Consider the following 21,123-nt stretch of genomic DNA (forward strand, 5'->3'; position numbering starts at 1 on the left):
CAGTAACAGTTAAATATAAAAAATAGTTGCCATGGTTTCTCTGTTTCCTCTCGCAATCTGAGACGACGCCGTCTAGCGCGTGTGAACATCGTGACATTCCCTGTTCCCTGTTCCCGCCTAAAAATGTCAGGAAAATCGAACAATAAGAAAATACATGAAATCTACAATGACTCCTGGAGTGTTGTCGAGTTTTTCTGAGCTCACACACAACTGATATTTTCCTCTTTGTCTCCCTGATTTTTGTGCGGGTTCGACTTGGCCTTTCCCAGTGACGGCAAAGAGAAGTCCTCTTGCCCGCCACTGGGGTGCCCCCCATTCCTCAAGGAGTGCATGTCCCCTAGCGGCATCTGGGTGGAGTTATAGGCTAGCGGGGGGATGGTGTTGACCAGTATGAGCTGCAAGGGCTTCTTCTCAGGCTGATACTTGCAGCGAACATATCTCGAGAACGCGGCGCGGTACGTCTTGTTGAACAGCGTGTACACCAATGGGTTCACCGCTGACGACAGGTACCCCACCCACACAAACACGTTGAGCAGCCCGCTCATGACCACGGGGTCGCACTTCAGCGGGTCGCACACCACCGCCAGCACGTTGGTGATGAAGAACGGGCACCACATGACCACGAAGAGAAAGAACACCACGCCCAGGACCTTGGAAGCTTTCTGCTCGTTGCTGATGGACTGCATGGTGCGCCGGCCAAAAGGTGCCACCCCGGGGCCCATTCCCCCCCCTGCTGCCCCCCCCGCTGCGCCCCCCGCAGCCCCCCCCGCCTCCCGGCTGATGGAGCGTCTGAACAGTTTCTCGGAGGAGAGCGAGGACTGGGGCAGGAAGCCTAGCGTGAGCGTGGTGCTCCACTTGGGCCGGGGCACCAGCTGGTCCAGGCAGAGCGTGGCCTCGTTCTGCAGGGCGCTGATGGTCAGGAAGTAGGTGACCACCATGATGGTGAGGGGGATGAAGAACGCCACGAAGGAGCCCGCCAGGACGAAGCTGCCGTCCGTCATCACACAGCTGCCGTCGCTGAAGACTTTGGAACGGTCCCTTAGACCCAGCACTGGGATGGGCATGGATATACCTGGAGGGAGGGAGGGGAGAGAGAGAAAGAAAGAGAAAGAGGGGGGAAGAGAAAGAGATAGAGAGGAGAGAGAAGGGGGGAGGAGAGGAGAGAGAAAGAGGAAAGAGAGAGGGGAGAGAGAGAAAGAAAGAGAAAGAGGGGGGAAGAGAAAGAGAGAGAGGAGAGAGAAGGGGGGAGGAGAGGAGAGAGAAAGAGGAAAGAGAGAGGGGAGAGAGAGAAAGAAAGAGAAAGAGGGGGGAAGAGAAAGAGAGAGAGGAAAGAGAGAGGGGAGAGAGCAAGTGTGGTGGGGCGAAAAGATGATAAAGGGAGGGGAAAGAGATGGTTAGCTCTCTTCCAGATGTCACACTTGCTCTTTCCTCCAATAAAGTGTCAACACCCTGTAACACTGTATTTGTTGTGTGCAATCCAATTCAGAAGGTACTACAGGACAGGAAAACAGATAGCAAACCAGTAATGTGGTGTGTGTATATATCAGGGAGTCAGGTGGCTGAGTAGTAATCTGAAGGTTGCCAGTTCGATTCCCGGCCGTGCAAAATAACGTTGTGTCCTTGGGCAAGGCACTTCAACCTACTTCCCTCAGGGGGTATGTCCCTGTACTTACTGTAAGTCGCTCTGGATAAGAGCGTCTGCTAAATGTAAATGTAATATCAATGTCAAATGATCTCCAACATGTTGCTTCTTCCCATCATATATCAATTTAGCTAGAGCAAGATAGTTTGGCTTCAATAACAATAGTGTTCATATCTCTTCTGGCTGTCTGCGAGGACAGATAAACCTAGCAATTTCCCCTGGCAGACCTTGCATTAGAAACATCATTATTGCCCAATAACTGAATTTGGAAGGACAGGGGGAGAGGGGCAGATGCATCTGGAGCCATCCACAGCCTGCAACCTCCTTCGCAATGCAGTTAGTTGCAGACACCATAATAGCCCAGGGGATCCAGGGTGCAACTGGTCCATCGTGGGCGGCCATTTTGGCGCCCCCGTGTCAGTGAAGATTAATATTATGTGCATGGTTACAGGATAGCAACCATATTAAACCTCACCTCCCTTACATCCGATTGTGACTGGATTGGTGATTTTTTTTATTTTATTAGCATATGCATTTCCATAAAGTCTGTTTCTAAACCGGACCTGGAAGGAAATTGTATCTGTTTTATCACATATTCATAACATTGCAAAACTTATGAGCTTTCCATGGGGCAGTTTTATATCTCCTGAAAGGCTGGTAGTCTACCCTCCATTTACCCAATAAAAATGGCGTATAAAATGGTGTATAAAACTTTATTTGATTCCCACTTCTGGAATGTTTATGCGGTCACCTTGTGACTCGAGGATAAGGTTCTGTTTTGGAATATTTGATTCTATTATATCCACATGATGATGATCTGGTAAAAGTGTGAGTTAGTCCAATGGCTTTTTGACGTTTGTTTGTCGACATTGCACCCGATTTTGAACTTGTTGCTGAATTCATTCATTCTACTTGAAACATAAAAAAATGATGTCTTTTTTACGATTGTATGGTACTATTACTGTACTACAATTTGCCTACTGGAAATGTTTATGTATGTGTGTAAAGTAAGCGTGTTGTGTGTGCTTGTTTATCTGTCTTTTTGAGCATGTCAATGGGAGACAACTCATGCAGTGTGACCCCTCGTTCAGGGGAAACAGTATTTGCGGGTCTGTCTTGTTTTTCTGGCTCTGTTTACTTCTGATAAGGCCCCAGACACTTGTTTTGCTGCACATGCTGTCCTATTCTGGGGACCAGGCATCCATCATCATGCCCTGCTCTCTGGGAATTCAGAAATCAAAGGCGAGTTTAGTCTCCCTTTCCACGCCCTCCAACACGTTCTCTCCGTCTGCCAGATACACAGAGCACAGAGAGCGAGTGTGTGTGGTGGTGTGTGTGTGTGGTGAGTGTGTGTGGTGGGTGTGTGTGTGGTGAGTGTGTGTGGTGAGTGTGTGTGGTGTGTGTGTGTGTGGTGAGTGTGTGTGGTGAGTGTGTGTGGTGAGTGTGTGTGTGTGGTGTGTGTGTGTGTGGTGAGTGTGTGGTGATTGTGTGTGGTGAGTGTGCGTGGTGAGTGTGCGTGGTGGTGTGTGTGTGTGGTGTGTGTGTGTGTGGTGAGTGTGCGTGGTGGTGTGTGTGTGTGGTGTGTGTGTGTGTGGTGAGTGTGTGTGGTGAGTGTGTGGGGTGAGTGTGTGTGGGTGTGTTTGTGTGTGGTGAGTGTGTGTGGTGAGTGTGTGTGGTGGTGTGAGGGTGTGGTGTGTGTGGTGAGTGTGGTGGTGTGTGTGGTGTGTGTGGTGAGTGTGTGTGTGAGTGTGTGTGGTGAGTGTGTGTGGTGTGTGTGTGTGTGGTGAGTGTGTGGTGAGTGTGTGTGGTGAGTGTGTGTGTGTGGTGAGTGTGTGTGGTGAGTGTGTGTGGTGAGTGTGTGTGTGTGGTGAGTGTGTGTGTGTGGTGAGTGTGTGTGTGTGTGGTTAGTGTGTGTGGTGTGTGTGTGTGGTGAGTGTGTGTGGTGAGTGTGTGGTGAGTGTGTGTGGTGAGTGTGTGTGGTGAGTGTGTGTGGTGAGTGTGTGTGGTGAGTGTGTGTGGTGAGTGTGTGGTGAGTGTGTGTGGTGAGTGTGTGGTGAGTGAGTGTGTGTGGTGAGTGTGTGTGGTGAGTGTGTGGTGAGTGTGTGTGGTGAGTGAGTGTGTGTGGTGAGTGTGTGTGGTGAGTGTGTGTGGTGAGTGTGTGTGGTGTGTGTGTGTGTGGTGAGTGTGTGTGGTGAGTGTGTGTGGTGAGTGTGTGTGTGTGGTGTGTGTGTGTGTGGTGAGTGTGTGGTGATTGTGTGTGGTGAGTGTGCGTGGTGAGTGTGCGTGGTGGTGTGTGTGTGTGGTGTGTGTGTGTGTGGTGAGTGTGCGTGGTGGTGTGTGTGTGTGGTGAGTGTGTGGGGTGAGTGTGTGTGGGTGTGTTTGTGTGTGGTGAGTGTGTGTGGTGAGTGTGTGTGGTGGTGTGAGGGTGTGGTGTGTGTGGTGAGTGTGGTGGTGTGTGTGGTGTGTGTGGTGAGTGTGTGTCGTGAGTGTGTGTGTGAGTGTGTGTGTGTGAGTGTGTGTGGTGAGTGTGTGTGGTGTGTGTGTGTGTGGTGAGTGTGTGGTGAGTGTGTGTGGTGAGTGTGTGTGTGTGGTGAGTGTGTGTGGTGAGTGTGTGGGGTGAGTGTGTGTGGGTGTGTTTGTGTGTGGTGAGTGTGTGTGGTGAGTGTGTGTGGTGGTGTGAGGGTGTGGTGTGTGTGGTGGTGTGAGGGTGTGGTGTGTGTGGTGAGTGTGGTGGTGTGTGTGTCGTGAGTGTGTGTGTGAGTGTGTGTGTGTGAGTGTGTGTGGTGAGTGTGTGTGGTGTGTGTGTGTGTGTGGTGAGTGTGTGGTGAGTGTGTGTGGTGAGTGTGTGTGTGTGGTGAGTGTGTGTGGTGAGTGTGTGTGTGTGGTGAGTGTGTGTGTGTGGTGAGTGTGTGTGTGTGTGGTTAGTGTGTGTGGTGTGTGTGTGTGGTGAGTGTGTGTGGTGAGTGTGTGGTGAGTGTGTGTGGTGAGTGTGTGTGGTGAATGTGTGGTGTGAGTGTGTGTGAGTGTGTGTGTGAGTGTGTGTCGTGAGTGTGTGTGTGAGTGTGTGTGTGTGAGTGTGTGTGGTGAGTGTGTGTGGTGTGTGTGTGTGTGGTGAGTGTGTGGTGAGTGTGTGTGGTGAGTGTGTGTGTGTGGTGAGTGTGTGTGGTGAGTGTGTGGGGTGAGTGTGTGTGGGTGTGTTTGTGTGTGGTGAGTGTGTGTGGTGAGTGTGTGTGGTGGTGTGAGGGTGTGGTGTGTGTGGTGAGTGTGGTGGTGTGTGTGGTGTGTGTGGTGAGTGTGTGTCGTGAGTGTGTGTGTGAGTGTGTGTGTGTGAGTGTGTGTGGTGAGTGTGTGTGGTGTGTGTGTGTGTGGTGAGTGTGTGGTGAGTGTGTGTGGTGAGTGTGTGTGTGTGGTGAGTGTGTGTGGTGAGTGTGTGTGTGTGGTGAGTGTGTGTGTGTGGTGAGTGTGTGTGTGTGTGGTTAGTGTGTGTGGTGTGTGTGTGTGGTGAGTGTGTGTGGTGAGTGTGTGGTGAGTGTGTGTGGTGAGTGTGTGTGGTGAATGTGTGGTGTGTGTGTGGTGAGTGTGTGTGGTGAGTGTGTGTGGTGAGTGTGTGTGGTGAGTGTGTGGTGTGTGTGTGTGGTGAGTGTGTGTGGTGAGTGTGTGGTGAGTGAGTGTGTGTGGTGAGTGTGTGTGGTGAGTGTGTGGTGAGTGTGTGTGGTGAGTGTGTGTGGTGAGTGAGTGTGTGTGGTGAGTGTGTGTGGTGAGTGTGTGTGGTGAGTGAGTGTGTGTGGTGTGTGTGTGTGGTGAGTGTGTGTGGTGAGTGTGTGTGTGGTGAGTGTGTGTGGTGAGTGTGTGTGGTGTGTGTGTGTGGTGAGTGTGTGTGGTGAGTGTGTGTGGTGTGTGTGTGTGGTGAGTGTGTGTGGTGAGTGTGTGTGGTGAGTGTGTGTGGTGAGTGTCAGCCCCCCTGTCTGGAGAGCAGACTGAGTTTGTTTTGTCTGAGCTCTGTGGTTGCAGAATGAACCCACTCCAACCCAGATGCATAAATGTGCTCCCTTGATGCACACAACCACACTATGCGGTCAACAAGGGGTTCGTTTGTTGTTGAAGTTTATAAAGGTGGTTGGTGTTTTGTGGGTTTTTTTCGAAGGAAAAGGTTAATCTAAGAGATGGATGGAAGACCAAGCGGGTCTTTTTTTTTTACGTCTTTGGAACCTTTTATTTACTCTACGTTTCTTCTTCCTCCCATCCGGCCTCTCTTTCTCTGTCTCTCTCTCTCTGTCTCTCTCTCTCTCTCTGTCTCTCTCTCTCTCTCTCTCTCTCTGTCTCTCTCTCTCTCTCTCTCTCTCTCTCTCTCTCTCTGTCTCTCTCTCTCTCTCTCTGTCTCTCTCTCTCTCTCTCTCTCTCTCTCTGTCTCTCTCTCTCTGTCTCCTTCTCTGTCTCTCTCCCTCTCTCAGTGTTACTGACTTTGAACTTTGAACCGACATAAATTGTGTGTGGAATTTACCATGCAAATCTTCAACGCTCAGTTGAAGGAAAGCACGTTTGAAGAAGCCAAATATATGTCAGCTGCCGTTTGGGTTTTTGGACCAAGGAACATTATTCATTGTGTTGAGCAAGAAAATCCTGTTTTTACAAGGTTGACTGTGTACTGCTCTGGGAGATTCTCTGACTCAGTCTCTGACACTGAAGCAGTCCGTTCTCTTTGGAGAATAACAGCTCACCTCAATACTGGAGAAGGACCAAATAAGTCTAAACCAAACAATCTTCAACCACCAGTTGGAGAACACCTCGTTTAACCCCAACAGTACTCCAGCTTTGTAGTTGTAGCAAAACAAAAAGCCATAAATAAAGGATTTAACTTCTGTGCAGGAATGTGACATTCATTGGCAGGGGTCGGATCGGAAGACTGACGATTTAGAAAGTTGGCTTCTTCGACTCGAGCCTAGAACAGTCACGCAAGCAGACACAGCGTTTCTCGCCCCAAATATGTCTGTGTCAGGGGACCACGGAATCAAGGCTATGCTAATGCTAATGGACTAATTAGCAGGTTTCCCGCCATGTTTCCCAGGCTGACATCTGCGTGTGCCTGTAGGGAGAGACAGGGCTCGGAGGAACGCCTCCAGCCCCAGTCTGTCTGAAAAGCTAAGACAGAAACTAATCTCTCCGCTCCTGAATGATTTAAGTGCCATAGAAAGACAAGATTTGTTTTATTTTATTCTTTTTTTCCATCCCTGAAGCCACTGTCTGCCTGGACATCACGTTGAAATGTTCCAATAAATACTGAAGGGAGAGGTGTGTATGCGTGGACCTGTGTGTGTGTGGACGTGTGTGTGTGTGTATGTGGATGCGTGTACGTGGATGTGTGTCTGTGTGTATGCTGCCCCACACACACTACAGTGCAGAGCCCACACCAGCCCTGCAGTTCACTCTCTACATGTATGCGTGCTCCAAGACACATTTCCCCTGTTCCGGTTAGGCTGCGGTGAAATGCCTAAGATGTGCGTGGGCCAAGGAGAGACAGGAAGAGGGGGGGGAGATGGGGAGAGTTGGGACTGCGTGTGAGGTAATAGTCCCCCAGCATGCCATTGTGCACGTCTCTGAGTTGAGTCTGATCAGATCAGAAACAGTGTTACAACTCCAGACAAGAGGAACATTTCTCTTTACCTCCGTACATCAGCTATGCTCTGCCAAACAGCGCCTCTCCTCATCCTCCGTTTGACAAACCAGCCATGGCCGCCATGTGCGGACGTTCGACTCCGTTGGCCGGCAACGCGGACGAGACATCTACCCTTTATATACATCTATGGTCTCTTACCCACGGAGATGGTCCACACGGCCAGGATCTTGAGGCGGGCCTTGGTGTGTGAGTTGAAGCGGCTGTGGTGGATGGGGTTTCGGATGGCTATGTAGCGGTCCAGTGAGATGGCACACAGGTGCATGATGGAGGCCGTGGAGAACAGCACGTCCAGGTAGATCCAGAACGGACAGATGGCGAACGGGAGGGGCCATGTGTAGTCTGGGAAACGGAAGGAGAAGAGAGAGTAAGATCTTACAGTAAGATGAGATAAGTGTTAGTTAATGGGTGATATGGCCCGTATAATATGCTTGTTAACATTAACATGTGTTAATCAGACTCACTAACTTATGGTCTTATTACCTATTATTTCTAGTATCTCTTATTATAAGCACTTTGATCGAAAGTTGTTCTATTTTAATGCTCAGTGTGTGACTAGGTATTGAATCTCCGTACTTTAAACCTCCTCTAAAGTTAAATTCAAAGAGGGACATTTAGAAATATTATAACACCTAATGGACGGAAAGCAAAAACTGATGAACTGTGAAAAAACGTTCCAGATAGATGCACACACTTACAAATTCACAGAAAGTCTAGTTCGTAATATGTGAACCAGGTCGCAATTAAAATATCAGCGTGAACATTTTAACACCCGTCACATTTTTTTTGGTGGAGTTTGTGTCTGCAGTAAAAACAAATGTTCACGGAGACCTCGTTAAGTCTGATGGTCATGTTGGCCAGTTATAGCCACCAAAAAGCATATAATGTTGTGACCAAAACACATCAAGCTGAATGAGTCATACGGATGGAATACATCCAGAAACTCAAAACCTTACATCAACATAGTCAACCTAACATCAACCTTACAAAGTACCCCCTCCACACACACACACACATATATACACACACACACATCACCCATCTGAACAGGATCAAAAACATGCCCAGATTTAATGGATGGACAGCTACGCATCAGGAAAGCAGGGTTTAACACGGAACTAACCCAGCGTCTAGACACCCCCAAGCACAGCCAAGAAAAACAGTCTGATAGACTGAAGATGGGAGGAATCCTTTATTGACATGGACCGTACTGAGAGGCTCGGACGTTCCACTTCATTATCCCTCGTTCTCTCCCTCTGTTGGGGAGGTCAGGACTCTCGCTTCGCCAGGTGGAACTGAACCTTAAAGCGCCGTTTATTTGGGCTGAAGGAGTGATCGCCATCGCCATGGTCACTGATTTTACTCTCTCTCTTTCTTTCCCTCTCTTTGTATTTGTACGTTTTTTCCAGAACTTTCCAGTCGGATATCTTTGTCTTTCTCTCCTGTTGTCTCTTCTCACATTGACTTTCAGTTAGCTAGCGTTAGCTAACAGAGAAGGAGAGCTATTGGGTTAACCTGACCTTTGGACTAACCTCAGTCAATGACCCCTTTGTGGTCTTCAAAGAGAGGCACAATGACCCCTGGTTAAAAGAAACTGTTGGAAAATCATTTATTTGCCAGACACACACACAAACAACCACTTGGCAGTGAAAGGTTTCCGTTTGTTTTGAAGAAACACCAAAAGAGACAAGAGGAGGCTCCAGGTTGTTCCCTATTTCCGTCTAGTCTCTGTGTCTAAAGCGGAGATGGGATTGAACAAAGCCTGAGTCGTTGACTGACAGAGACTGACTGGCAGAAACATCAAACTGCACTCTGGGGACGGATAAAATAATTTTCTGTCAGTTTTCTCTAAGTCGCTGACTGCTCTAGCTCTTCTCTCTGCCTCTGACCAAAGCTGGGCACGTACTGTGTGTAATCAAAACCCAAACACACTCATACAGAGAGACACAGAGAGACACAGAGAAACAGAGACACAGGGAGACTGGGAGAGGGGCAGAGAGAGACAGAGAGACACAGAGAGACAGAGACACAGAGAGACAGACAGGGAGAGGGGCAGAGAGACACAGAGAGACAGAGACACAGAGAGACAGACAGGGAGAGGGGCAGAGAGAGACAGAGAGAGAACAAGGGACTGGAGAGATTGGAGAGCTCTTCCCAGGCCTCCCCCTAGGAGACCAGTCTGTCTCAGTAAAGAGGAAACAGAGTAGCTGACCCACAGTTCAAATAGGAAATTTCATTTACCTTATTGATCTATAAAATAATTGTAAAAACTAATCTAGGGATGAATAGGGATGGGGATCGATACTCGGTTCTGTAAGGACCCGGTTCCAAATTTCTCAAAACCCGAAGATCAATAAGGTCCGAGCTGATCGATACCGCTATCGAGACTATAGGTAATATACGTCTCGAGAGATAAGTCAGGTCATTTAAATCAACATATGCACTACATATCGATTGTCTAATAAAATTACTTAATTCAATTAAATGGCCTGCTAACCGCCTTTAAACTAAAAGAAGAATTTAATTGGCTCACGACCTACTTCGCTACATTTCTCATTTTGTTGCTAGCTACGATGACTGAACATACAAAGCGGTCAAAGGCTTGGCTACATTTTAATATAGCCAAAGATAAGAACGAAGCAACGTGTAATATATGTTCGAAGATAATTTCTTGTAAGGAACACTGTTGCTAAAGGTAAAATGCAGTACATTCCACTGTCTTCGAGAAGCAACGGTGCCAACTCCAGCTGCCGTTGCAGGACAATCCTCCTCCACCCAAGGGTTGCATGGTGAGCTCAGTCAGCGCACCCCAACTTCGTAGCAAGTATCCATCGTTGACAATATTAAGCCTAAAAAATAAGAGCCAGGGCTCTACAGTGCAACTATTTCATTTCACTTGCATATGCCCCTAAAATTTGATGCGTGCGCGAACCGGAAAAATTATTTACGAGCACAATCAGTGTGTGAGTAAAGACTGACCTCCCCCGCCCCGCTGCTGATCATTCAAAACATAGTCACCGGGAGCATGGCTCCGTGGGCTGCGTAAGCATCTTTTTAAACAATAACAGGGATGAGATAAGGAAGGGTTTGGTTAGTTGGTCATTTAGCTATATCAGGTGCCTTTTGTTGAAACGTGTTAAACTTTTCATAACGTATTGAACAATGATGGCTTGTCAATGTCACTTTTTGTCAACCAACCAATCACAGTCATGTATACTAGTTACTCATCCAGGTTGTGGATAGTACATCTGTAGTGGACAATTGTAGATTTAGCCAGAGCCAGGATCCATTGTCCCAATATGTGCTCCTTTTATCCAGCCTCCTCCTGACAGCAACACGTTCCCCTTGTTCTATTTGACATCTGATTTACTTAAGTTATTGTTATAAATGTTGTTCAATAATCTTGTTTACATAAAGTGTGGCGTGGGTTGTGTGGGTGCTGCTATTTGTTTAACATTTGCCAAATTAATTCATTTAGATGGTGGTTATCTCAAGCTCACCTCAGAAAAGTATCGATAGTGGTATCGATAAAGACTCGGATCGTTAGGCAGTCTCAAAAATTGTATCGATGATCCCCATCCCTAGAGATGAACCTATTTTCCTCAACAATGTTCCCCTCTATCTACACCCAGAGTGTAACCAGGGAGAGAAACCGGCCTATCAAGAAGACAGCAAGTGAGCGGAGGGCTGCCAGAACATAACAATCTGTAGAAATGATCAATTTTGCTTGCGGTTGTTATGCCTCCACACCAATCTCCAGCAACACAAAACCCATTTGCCAAAAAAACAGTGGTCGTTTGACCTATCGGCACAAATCAATCCACCAAAAAAGAAATGCACCGGGCCGCAGTGACAGAGGGAGGCCAGCAGGAGGACATGAACCACAGATGATGGGGGAGAGAGAGAGAGGGAGGTGGGGGAGAGAGTGACAGGGAGGTGGGAGAGAGATGGGGGAGAGAGCGAGAGGGTGGTCGGAGAGAGAGGTGGGAGAGAGAGAGAGGGAAAGGGAGGTGGGAGAGAGATGGGGGAGAGAGCGAGAGGGAGGTGGGAGAGAGAGGGAGGTGGGAAAGAGATGGGGAGAGAAAGAGAAATGGAGTAGAGAGAGAGAGAGATTAAGGAGAGAGGAAGAGAGAAGGGGGAAAGATGTGGGAGAGAAAGTGGGAACTAGAGAATGAGAAGGGTAACTCAAATGAAGGAGACTGGTTTCGGAACAATGTTCTCTTCTCGTACATTTTCTCGTTTCCTTTTTCTTGAAAAATTCGATGCGGCTGACCTGGCCAGTCACATGCTTGCATGCACAAACATCCCGGTCAGACTCTGGCTAGTGACTGCTAGGATGACGACAGTACTGCTCTCTCTTGTTGCGTAACAGCATTTATACGTTACTATTACTTTCTTGTATGTACCTTTTATGTGTTACAATAAGTGGATTTGCAAAAATGTGCCAGTTGAATGAAGCTTTCCTCTCCTGAATACAGCCATCCCCACCCAGGAAACAGAAATGAGTTTTGACAGAAGGAATGATGGATGGTTGTAGCTGATGTGGATGAGGGAGAGGGAGGGAGAGGAACACTTAGACACCTGAGAGGATAGAACACAGGTGGGTGAAGGTGTGAGGGCGAGGGTGTGTGGGTGTGAGGGTGAGGGTGTGTGGGTGTGGGTGTGGGTGTGGGTGTGTGGGTGTGGGTGTGGGTGAGGGTGAGGGTGTGGGTGTGGGTGTGGGTGTGCGGGTGTGTGCAACTTTGATGTGAAAGTAAACAGTGTTCATGAGAGAGAGAGAGCTGAGCTCCCATCGGCCTGCAGAGATTGTCACGGTCTAACTATCCTGTCTGATGACTGTTCAACCAGCTACCCCTTGTATGCCCGTCTCCATGGGAACACTGCCCACTTTACTACACCCTTCACAGGGATTGATCTCAATAACCGAAACCTTATTGAGCCTGTCATGTGGCTAACGATATTGGGCTTGGGCAAATAAAAGAAATGCATGTTGCTTTCTATTTAAGATTAAAATCAGTGTGGTGCTAGTCTAATGCTAAGCCCTTGTGTGCTTGTGTTTAACCCTTGTGTTATCTTCGGGTCATTCTGACCCATCAGTCATTGTGACCCACCATCGTATTGCGACAACTTTACCGCATACAAAAACAAAGTGAAGCATTTTCTTTTAACCGTTCGGCTGTCTCAGACCCCCCACATTGCGACGGTTAAAAGAAAATTATTTTTATTTGTTTTTGTATTGGGTAAAATTGGGTAAACACAACGATGGTTCGTTATGAACCTTTGGGTCATGTGACCCGAAGGCAGCACAAGGGCTAAACACCGTGGTGGAAGATATCTTTCTGCTGTAGCAACTCTCACTGTGACTCTTCCAACATCCTCTGTCATGGTACGACTCCACAATACATGGATTACTTAGATTACGGTTATCAAAGACTTGGCACATTGAGGATCACTCTGTTCTTTTCTCCACAAAGGGGGGAGAGAGGAGAGAGAGTCCCCCCTGTGTGTGGGCCCCCCTGTGTGTGGGCCCCCCTGTGTGTGGGCCCCCCTGTGTGTGGGCCCCCCTGTGTGTGGGCCCCCCTGTGTGTGGGCCCCCCTGTGTGGGGGCCATGTGAGCAAGGCTGTTCTTCTTATCTCTGGTTGGCACTCTGGAGTCCCCCTGATCTGGAGCTGGAGTCTATTACACAGACGCTGAGAGAAGAGAGAATGTGTCTGTGGCAGAACGTCCGACAGACAGACAAGCAGACACACAGACAGACCAGCAGACAGACAGGCAGGCAGGCAAGACAGCAGACAGGCACGCGGACAAGCAGAAAGACAGACAGGCAAGCAGACAGGCAGACAGACAGGCAGACAGACAGACAGACAGATAGGCAAGCAGAAAGGCACAGGCAGACAGATAGACAGACAGAGACGGGCAGGTGGTCCTTGAGACAGCGCTAATTGTAGGGTGAATCCCCCAGACGACCCAGAGAGGCTAAATATGGTGAACAGCTAATCACTCTACACCCAAACAGTAGGAGACATCCACATTCAAATACCTTCAAAACGGAGGGCTTGAAGGTTGCAATCCTTTTAGTCGTTAAAGAACGTTCCAGACCACAACTTTTACATTTTATACTGCAAGATGACATATCACGGTATACCATACTGGATTGTCATTCATATATATATATATATATATATATATTATTGAAACCCTAACCACAGGAAATGCTCTGTTGGGTATTTGCCACCTTCCACTCTCCTGTTATGTTATCTAATTTGAAACAAATGGGTGAGTCAAATCAATATGGCAAGGCACTACCTAAGAATTTATTGCAGCTGTCGTCTGTGTTTTGGGCTAGTGGGTAAAGTGATTTGTTCAGTAGTGCGATGTGGCTGTTAAACACAGACCCATCCTTGACTCTGACCGCCAAATTCTGTAGTACCAGGCTCTTCAGATCCTTCTGCTGTGAATCCTATAAAAGCTATTTGTATGTCGCAATGGATAACATTTTAACCGTCAGCTAAATCTATGAAATGTAAATGTAGCTACAACTAAGACGTCCCAACAGCTACTGACGGATGCCTTTTAACTTCACAACAACTTAAAGAGCAGCCAAAGATAATACATAACCACAGTAGGAGCTTTTTAGACACAATTTCTCAAATGTGGCGCGCAAACTCGCAGTGAGTCTGTATTTTTCATGCAGACATGCACATGTGCACCCGTGTTTTTCTAACCAATGGTGTGTGCAGACATGTAATACACACACCATAGGTGTATAGTTTCTGACAGTTAAATAACGGCCTTCCGAGGGCTGTTGGCATTTCATGTTTGATTAAGAGTGTTCACCTCGTCGGCCCCCATTAAATCAGCATCACGATCTTATCTTCCACCTTGTTAAACCTCTGAGCCTATTTAAGTCGGAGATACAATATCCAGGGCAGTCTCCAGCCCTGACAACACCTGTGGCCGGGCTCAGAAACACACACGTCAGTGAAAGCTATTTAGGTTAGCAGTAGTATGTCTATTCTCTCTCTCTCTCTTTGCACAGACAGGAATCGAACCGGCAACCTTCTGATTACTAGCCCGATTCCCTAACCGCTCAGCCATCTGACTCCCATCTGTGAGTGTTCCCTGTTGTTATCCAGTAGTATGTCAACAGTGATGTGTATTGTGTGCTAATGGCAGAGACTGTGAGGGGAAGATATGTGCACTAAACATGCATGTAGGACAGAGTACTGTTGTTGTTGTTGTTGTTGACAACACAAAACATCACAACATCAGGTAATGAGGAGTGAGTTGACCTTGAGTAAACACAAACAGTCAATTAGCACATTCAGTCCTCCTCTAAATCCTCTGTTTTGTCATCTTCCCTCTTTCTCTCTCTCATTTCTTTTTTTCCCCCTCAATTCACATTTCTTCTCTGCTCTTGGATACACACACCCAAACACACACTGTCTGCAACACACTTTGCTTTTGTCACCGCAGTCATGGCAACTTGCCATGACTGACACGCACTGGAGGTCGCTATCGCCCTGGTAACAGCATTTTTTTTTTTTTTGAAAGCTGTACGACTGAAGTGAATTCAAAATAAAGACAGATACAGTTTGATCAAAACCTGACGGAGGTGGTTGATTCAATATGTTAGATGAAGAAGAAAAAATCCATCCCTGCTTTTAAAATAGTTCAGTCATGTTATCAGTACTATGTTATTGGTTTCTGAATGAAACTCTTAACTCTTTGTTGACTTTTTGGCAGTTGCTGTAAATCTCCATCGCCATGGCTACCGGTTTTGTGGTAGACGGTTGGTGGCAGGACCTTAGCAGCTGTGGGTTCTGGAATACAGGAAGCCTGCAATTAGCCATCTCCTTGTTCCCTCACTCATTCTCTTTCTCCTCTCCTTTCCCTGCCGTCTGTACTTGAGGTTGTGAAAGATCATGGAAAGTATAGGGAGAGAGTTCACTGTGTGTGCTTTTGTGAGTGTGTGCTGTCTGTCTCTAACGTGCATGTCTGTGTGTGTGTGTGTGTGTGTGTGTGTGTGTGTGTGTGTGTGTGTGTGTGTGTGTGTGTGTGTGTGTGTGTGTGTGTGTGCGTAAGTGTTGTCAGGCATTCCGCCTCCCTTAACAGAAGACAGGAGAGACATCTGTTTGACTGGAAGTGGAATGTTGTTCTAACCACCTGTCTGTGCATTCAGAGATTTATGTTGAGTGTCCTGTTCATCTTATAGCCATATCTTTGTCAAACATCTTAAAGTATATTTTATGTTGTGTAGATAGTCATGAGCTTTGGTATGTGGATTGTGTGTTTGTGTGCGTGTGTGTATTTGTGTGTGTGCCTGTTCATAAGTCAGTCACACAAATATGTATGTATGCGTACTTACTTTTTTCCAGACTAGGACCATAGATATATATAAAGGGTAGATGTCTTGTCCGCGTTGCCGGCCAACGGAGTCCCTTTCTCTCTCCATGCCTCCTCTCTCTCGGTCCTTGTCCCTGCCTATATTTCTCTCCCTCCTCATCCCTTTCTCTCTCACACAGTCTCTCTATCCCTGCCCCCCCCCCCCCCTCTCTCTCTCTCTCTCTCTCTCCCTGTCCCTCTCTTTGTGTCTAACAGTCTCTGTCCCCCCATTCTGTTTTGTTTAGTTGCGTGGTCGTGCCTAAGAGGAAGCCTCTGTTCATTCGAGAGCCGGCTGGTCTTTTATTTCCCTCGTTTTTTTGTCCAGCACTTTGAAATTGAAACCGACTCGAAAATGATTGTCTGTTCTATACAGCGTGTAAACATCTAAATTTGAACTTGGACTCTTTTTTTTCACCTGAAAAGCAGGACTGGGCCTTTTGCTTTCTTCTTCACTTTTCATTATCTTGTTCTGTATCCCATCTCTCTTTCTTCCTCTCTCTCTCTTTTTTCTCTCTCTTTTTCTCATGCTCTGACTGTCGCTCTCTCTCTCTCTTTCTTTCTCTCTCCATATCTCTTTTATCCATTCTCATGGGATTACAGTATTATTTCTAATCTAAAGGGAATCAACCATAAAGATATAGAATCGACTTTTATCGCATAAAACACATCCACGCTTCTTCAGAAAACATTATCTGCCAATGCCTCACTGTGTCTGCACAGCGTGTGTGTGTGTGTGTGTGTGTGTGTGTGTGTGTGTGTAATACTCTGCTCTGATATTTGATATTGCAGCTACAGGAGATGAGGCGTCAGTGTTTTCCAAAGGTTTGACACGATTGGACGTTCTTGGGCAAAGTATTTCTACTTCTCCTCTGAGAAAACCAGACAGGTTGTGATTCAGGCTGATAGAAAAGCGTCTGCTTCCACCGAGCGTGAGACCTGCCGGAAGCACGACAGAACTCACTTACAGCGTCTTCCAACTCCCCAGGAACCTCTCTGAGGTTCAAACTGCCACAGTTTGAAAGCAAGGTTACGTTTGTTTTTTCGACATGTAGCAGCTCTCTGAGAAAGACAGAGAGACAGAGAGAGGATGACAAGGAGGGAGGCGGAGGAGAACAGTGAAAGGGATGGGGCGCCAGAGCGAATACAAAAGAAGACGAGACACTGGTGTAGAGGAGGAGAAATGGTGCGAGGCCCCAAAGTGAGAGAGAGGAGGACCGACAGAGAGACATAGAGACAGAGAGAGGGGGACCGACAGAGAGACATAGAGACAGAGAGAGGGGGACCGACACAGAGACAGAGAGACAGAGAGACAGAGAGAGGGGGACCGACAGAGACACAGAGAGACAGAGAGACAGAGAGAGGGGGACCGACAGAGACACAGAGAGACAGAGAGACAGAGAGAGGGGGACCGACAGAGAGAGGGGGACTGACAGAGAGACAGAGAGACAGAGAGAGGGGGACCGACAGAGAGAGGGGGACCGACAGAGAGACAGAGAGAGGGGGACCGACAGAGAGACAGAGAGACAGAGAGAGGATTACGGATAAGGGAGATCAGTCGAGAAATTAAGCCATTTATTTTCTTCCAGGGAACGTTGAGCCAACATCTTGCTATCGTCCTTAACCATGACAACAGAAGAGTCTGTCTTCAATACACACCTCACAGCAGAGGGCTAGCCTTCAGGGACAACGTGTAGGGTTGGTATAGGTGAAGAAGCAGAGCCCTGTGAGTCAGGGGGCTCTGGACCCTGTGAGAGGAGAAGAGCGAGGCGATGGCACCCAGGAGGTCTTCTCATTGTATAGATGTGAGCCATCATCTCGATGCTTCAGAGCACCTTGTAGGCTGTGAGCAGATGAAGGAGTCTCTCCGCTGTTCTGAGTGTTTCCTAATGCCTGCTTGTTAAACCATCAGAAGACGGTCACTGTTCGCTCACAACCACAGCCCCAGTATTCAGAGACCGCTCCCTTGGTGATTTATTGGGTCTGTAAGAGGCACATGCTGCCAATGAGGGAAGAGTTACAGCTGAGCTTAAGGCTTTCATCCAAATTACAAAACATCTGTTTACATGAAGACCCCACTATCTCTTACTGTTTCCCCTGGAATTGTGGGATACGTATCGCTGTCATCGGTCAAGAGGTGTCCCATCTCGTAATTGCTTCAACAGGACCGTTGCGCAATCATAATGATACCTGTTCTGGTAATGAAAGGCGTGTGGCACCAGTGTGTCTCTGCGATGGCAAACGGCGTTGTGTTTGTGCTCCACTTTGTTACAGATGAATCCAGTCGGCCGTGACAGTGTGGCGACTCGAGAAAATAATTACAAACTGTCCGTAGCGTTTCTCTCTGCATCACAATGTTTAATGACTTATTTTGTCTTCTCATTAGAGGCAACGTCTAACAGGAAAGGTAGGTCGGTCTTTCCCCAATGCTTTCCCTTCAAAACAATTTAGCGTCCTCTTTCTGATGCAAATTAGTTTTCTACTTAGGGCTTTAAGCCCTCCTATGAAAGCAATGACTCGTGGCATTTCCACATTTCCACAGGAGTAGCTTGGGAGGAGTAAACAAATGAACTAGGGACTGGGTTCCATGGGAAGTCAGAAAAGAGAGGGAGAGACCGAGACAGAGAACAAAAGTGTGTGTGGGGGGGCTGGGGGGTGGTGTGGGGGGTGTGTGTGGGGGGGGCTGGGGGGGGGCTGGGGGGTGGTGCGGGGGGTGTGTGTGGGGGGGGCTGGGGGGTGGTGCGGGGGGTGTGGGTGGGGGGGGCTGGGGGGTGGTGCGGGGGGGGGGGGGGCAAACAGTGGGATATCTTGACTTGGTAATAAGATAACAAGGCAGTCCTGAAGATAAGAAATCGAAATCTAAACAAAACTAAACCAATTGGACAGGGACCACTTAGAATGAAGGAACGGTCCATAAATCTTATTGCCAGAGGAGCTTATTCACTAGAAAGATCTTCTGTACTCCTCATCTCTAGGGACTCTTGATGGAGCCAATAGTGAACCTGAACCATCCTCACAAAGAATACATGCATGAGAAATTAAGCATCAAGCCAAACTCATTCCAAGACGTGAAATTCATCAACAAGCCCTCTTGCCTCCGTGTGTTTAGTGACAGATGTGTAAACGGCAACAACAAACAGTCTAAGAGAACAGAGTCCAGCCAGCCTTGAAATTGGACATCTCAATTCACGATGATGTTTATTATTGAAAAGCTTTCGTAAAACCCTCTCAGGAACCACTAGCTACAGTGAACTGCTATCATCACAATGACAGACGTCCATCATCAGATAAAGTGCGAGTTGAAGTACCACACTTGAGAAACCAAATATATTTCTTCACTGTATCGTCCAAACATTCGTTACTGCATTATTTAATCTGGCACATGATGAGAGCACACACATATGCGTCACAACACACACACACACCGCACACAGTCTTGCACACACACACACACCAGCACACTTACTGTAGAGGATGGTCACCATGGAGACAGGCATGACGAGGACCCCCAGCAGCATGTCCGCGACGGCCAGCGACATCAGGAAGTAGTTGGTGGCATTCTGGAGCTTCTTCTCCAGCGACACGGCCATGATGACCAGGATGTTCCCAGTCACCGTCACGGCGATCACCGCCAAGATCAGCAGCGCCGCCCAGTTCTTCTGCACCCCCGCTGGCGTAGCCGTGGCGCACTCCACCACCCTCGCCTCCTCCCAGGCCCCCCCGCCCCCCCCCGCCCTGGGACCAGTTCCCCAGCATCAGCTCCATCTCACCGCACCCCGGCCCCGACGCGTTCCTGACTACGTTTCCCAGGGTTCCCTGGGTGCCGGGAGGCCAGGGGTCAGGGTTGAAGAGCACGGACGTGGTGGCTCGGGCAGTGGACGAGATCAGCTCTGAGATGTTTCCTCCTCGCAGGTTCATCGCTTCGCTTCCACGCTTCCAGCTTTTCCACGTCTTCACCCAGACAGGCTGCTGTGGTCTGTTACCTGACGAGGTGCGTCAGCGCAGAGACACCTCTGGTGTTCGTCTGCTTCATGGTGCCCGGAGCCCAGCAAACTGGGCGTCCACTGAACGTCCAGTCAGTGTCCGCTTCACAGCCCCTGATGAGAGGCTCTGCTCAGAACGCCAGGAAGAGAAGCTTTGGGACTCGTGCAAAAACGACAGACTTCTGCGAACAGAACGATGACTTCCGCTTAGCTGCTAACTCATCTGACAGCAACAGCCTTGCCTGTTGTTACAGTAATGGTAACACTAACCAATTGTGAACAGTGATATTCTAGGAGTGGAATTGCTTTGGAATTATTCCAAACCGACCGGGGTAAATCCCTGTGAATATGTCCACCGCATTCAAGAATGATGTTCTTTATCCCAGACACAAGATCAAACCTTCCGATGTGTAAATTATTCTTGAAGACAAAACTAAAAAGTCTTACCTTCTACATTCTTACCTTCTACCCCTGCTTCAGTACCAAGTTGTCCAAAATCACAAAATAAAAATTAAAAGGTCCAATCCATTAGAAGTTATCGAGTCCTTATAATCCTTTTACTTCTACGCACCTTCAGAATAGAAATGCTGATTCTTGGAAGTAAAATCATCTTTCAGAGACAGGAGGGCAGACACGCAGGGCGGATCGTTTTTTCATGCGACTCCTAGTTCCATGTCAGCGCGCTGGAGTTAGAGGAGGGAGACCACTGAGTTTAAAGGACAGCAATCACCCTGCGTGATTCCGGTGGCTCCGTGGCATGTGTGTGTGTGTGTGTCAGAATCCTCAGGTGTTTCTCCTGCGCTCACTCACGACCGCACCTGTGCCTGTGTGTGTGCTCAATAGAGATGGATCAGGAACATGATAAGTAGTGACAAGTGTCACACACACACACACTCTCACACACACTCACACACACACTCACACACACACACACACACTCTCACACACACTCACACACACAAATATCCCACAGTGCTCTAAGAGGATCCTGCTGAGCAGGTTGTGATAAATAGAAAATCCTGGTCTGGGAGAAGAAGAAAAAGACTGGTTTTCTTTTCTAATTATTCACACACGCAAGTCCTCTTTGAATCTCTCTCTTCTTTGATGAGTGGTAGGCTGCCCAAGACTCCCGTAACGAATAGCGCTTCAGTAATCCTCCGCATTCAGTCAGCCTAACTTCAGCATGCAGCGTCTGTGCTCACACTGTGCTCTCTCTCTCTCCCGTCTCCCTCTCTCCCTCGCTCCGCTGTGGATCTGCTCCACCCCTCTCCCTCCCCCCGATCCTGATTTGCACCGCTCCTGTATAGGTTCTTCCCCTTCCCCGTCCTCTCTCTCTCTGCCCCTCTCCAGCTCTCTCCCTCCCTTCATCCTCCTCCCATCGTCAGCTCTCCTGACCCTCCCCCTCTCTCTCTGTCTCTCTGTCTTCCACACTTCTCTCGTTCTT

General features: G+C 48.2%; 1 protein-coding gene across 1 annotated transcript; it reads right to left on the minus strand.

The window, feature by feature from the left end:
- Positions 1–200: 200 nt before the first annotated feature.
- On the minus strand, positions 201–19,614 carry htr2aa (5-hydroxytryptamine (serotonin) receptor 2A, genome duplicate a). The gene is made up of 4 exons (XM_067261494.1): positions 19,467–19,614; positions 19,163–19,366; positions 7,455–7,655; positions 201–1,072 (listed from the first exon to the last, which is right to left on the minus strand). The coding sequence occupies exons 1-4, from the start codon at positions 19,612–19,614 to the stop codon at positions 201–203; spliced, it is 1,425 nt and encodes a 474-aa protein (XP_067117595.1).
- Positions 19,615–21,123: the final 1,509 nt, after the last annotated feature.

This window comes from Osmerus mordax, chromosome 2 (genome assembly GCF_038355195.1).
Source record: "Osmerus mordax isolate fOsmMor3 chromosome 2, fOsmMor3.pri, whole genome shotgun sequence".
Taxonomy (NCBI): domain Eukaryota; kingdom Metazoa; phylum Chordata; class Actinopteri; order Osmeriformes; family Osmeridae; genus Osmerus; species Osmerus mordax.

Bases quoted from the DNA above. Each gene is read 5' to 3' on its own strand.
- htr2aa (XM_067261494.1), bottom strand. From the start codon at position 19,614: ATGAACCTGCGAGGAGGAAACATCTCAGAGCTGATCTCGTCCACTGCC. The intron at 7,656-19,162 runs GTAAGTGTGCTG...TCCGTTTCCCAG, and splicing joins CATGGTGACCATCCTCTACA to ACTACACATGGCCCCTCCCG. The intron at 1,073-7,454 runs GTAAGAGACCAT...CCCTCCCTCCAG, and splicing joins CGTGTGGACCATCTCCGTGG to GTATATCCATGCCCATCCCA.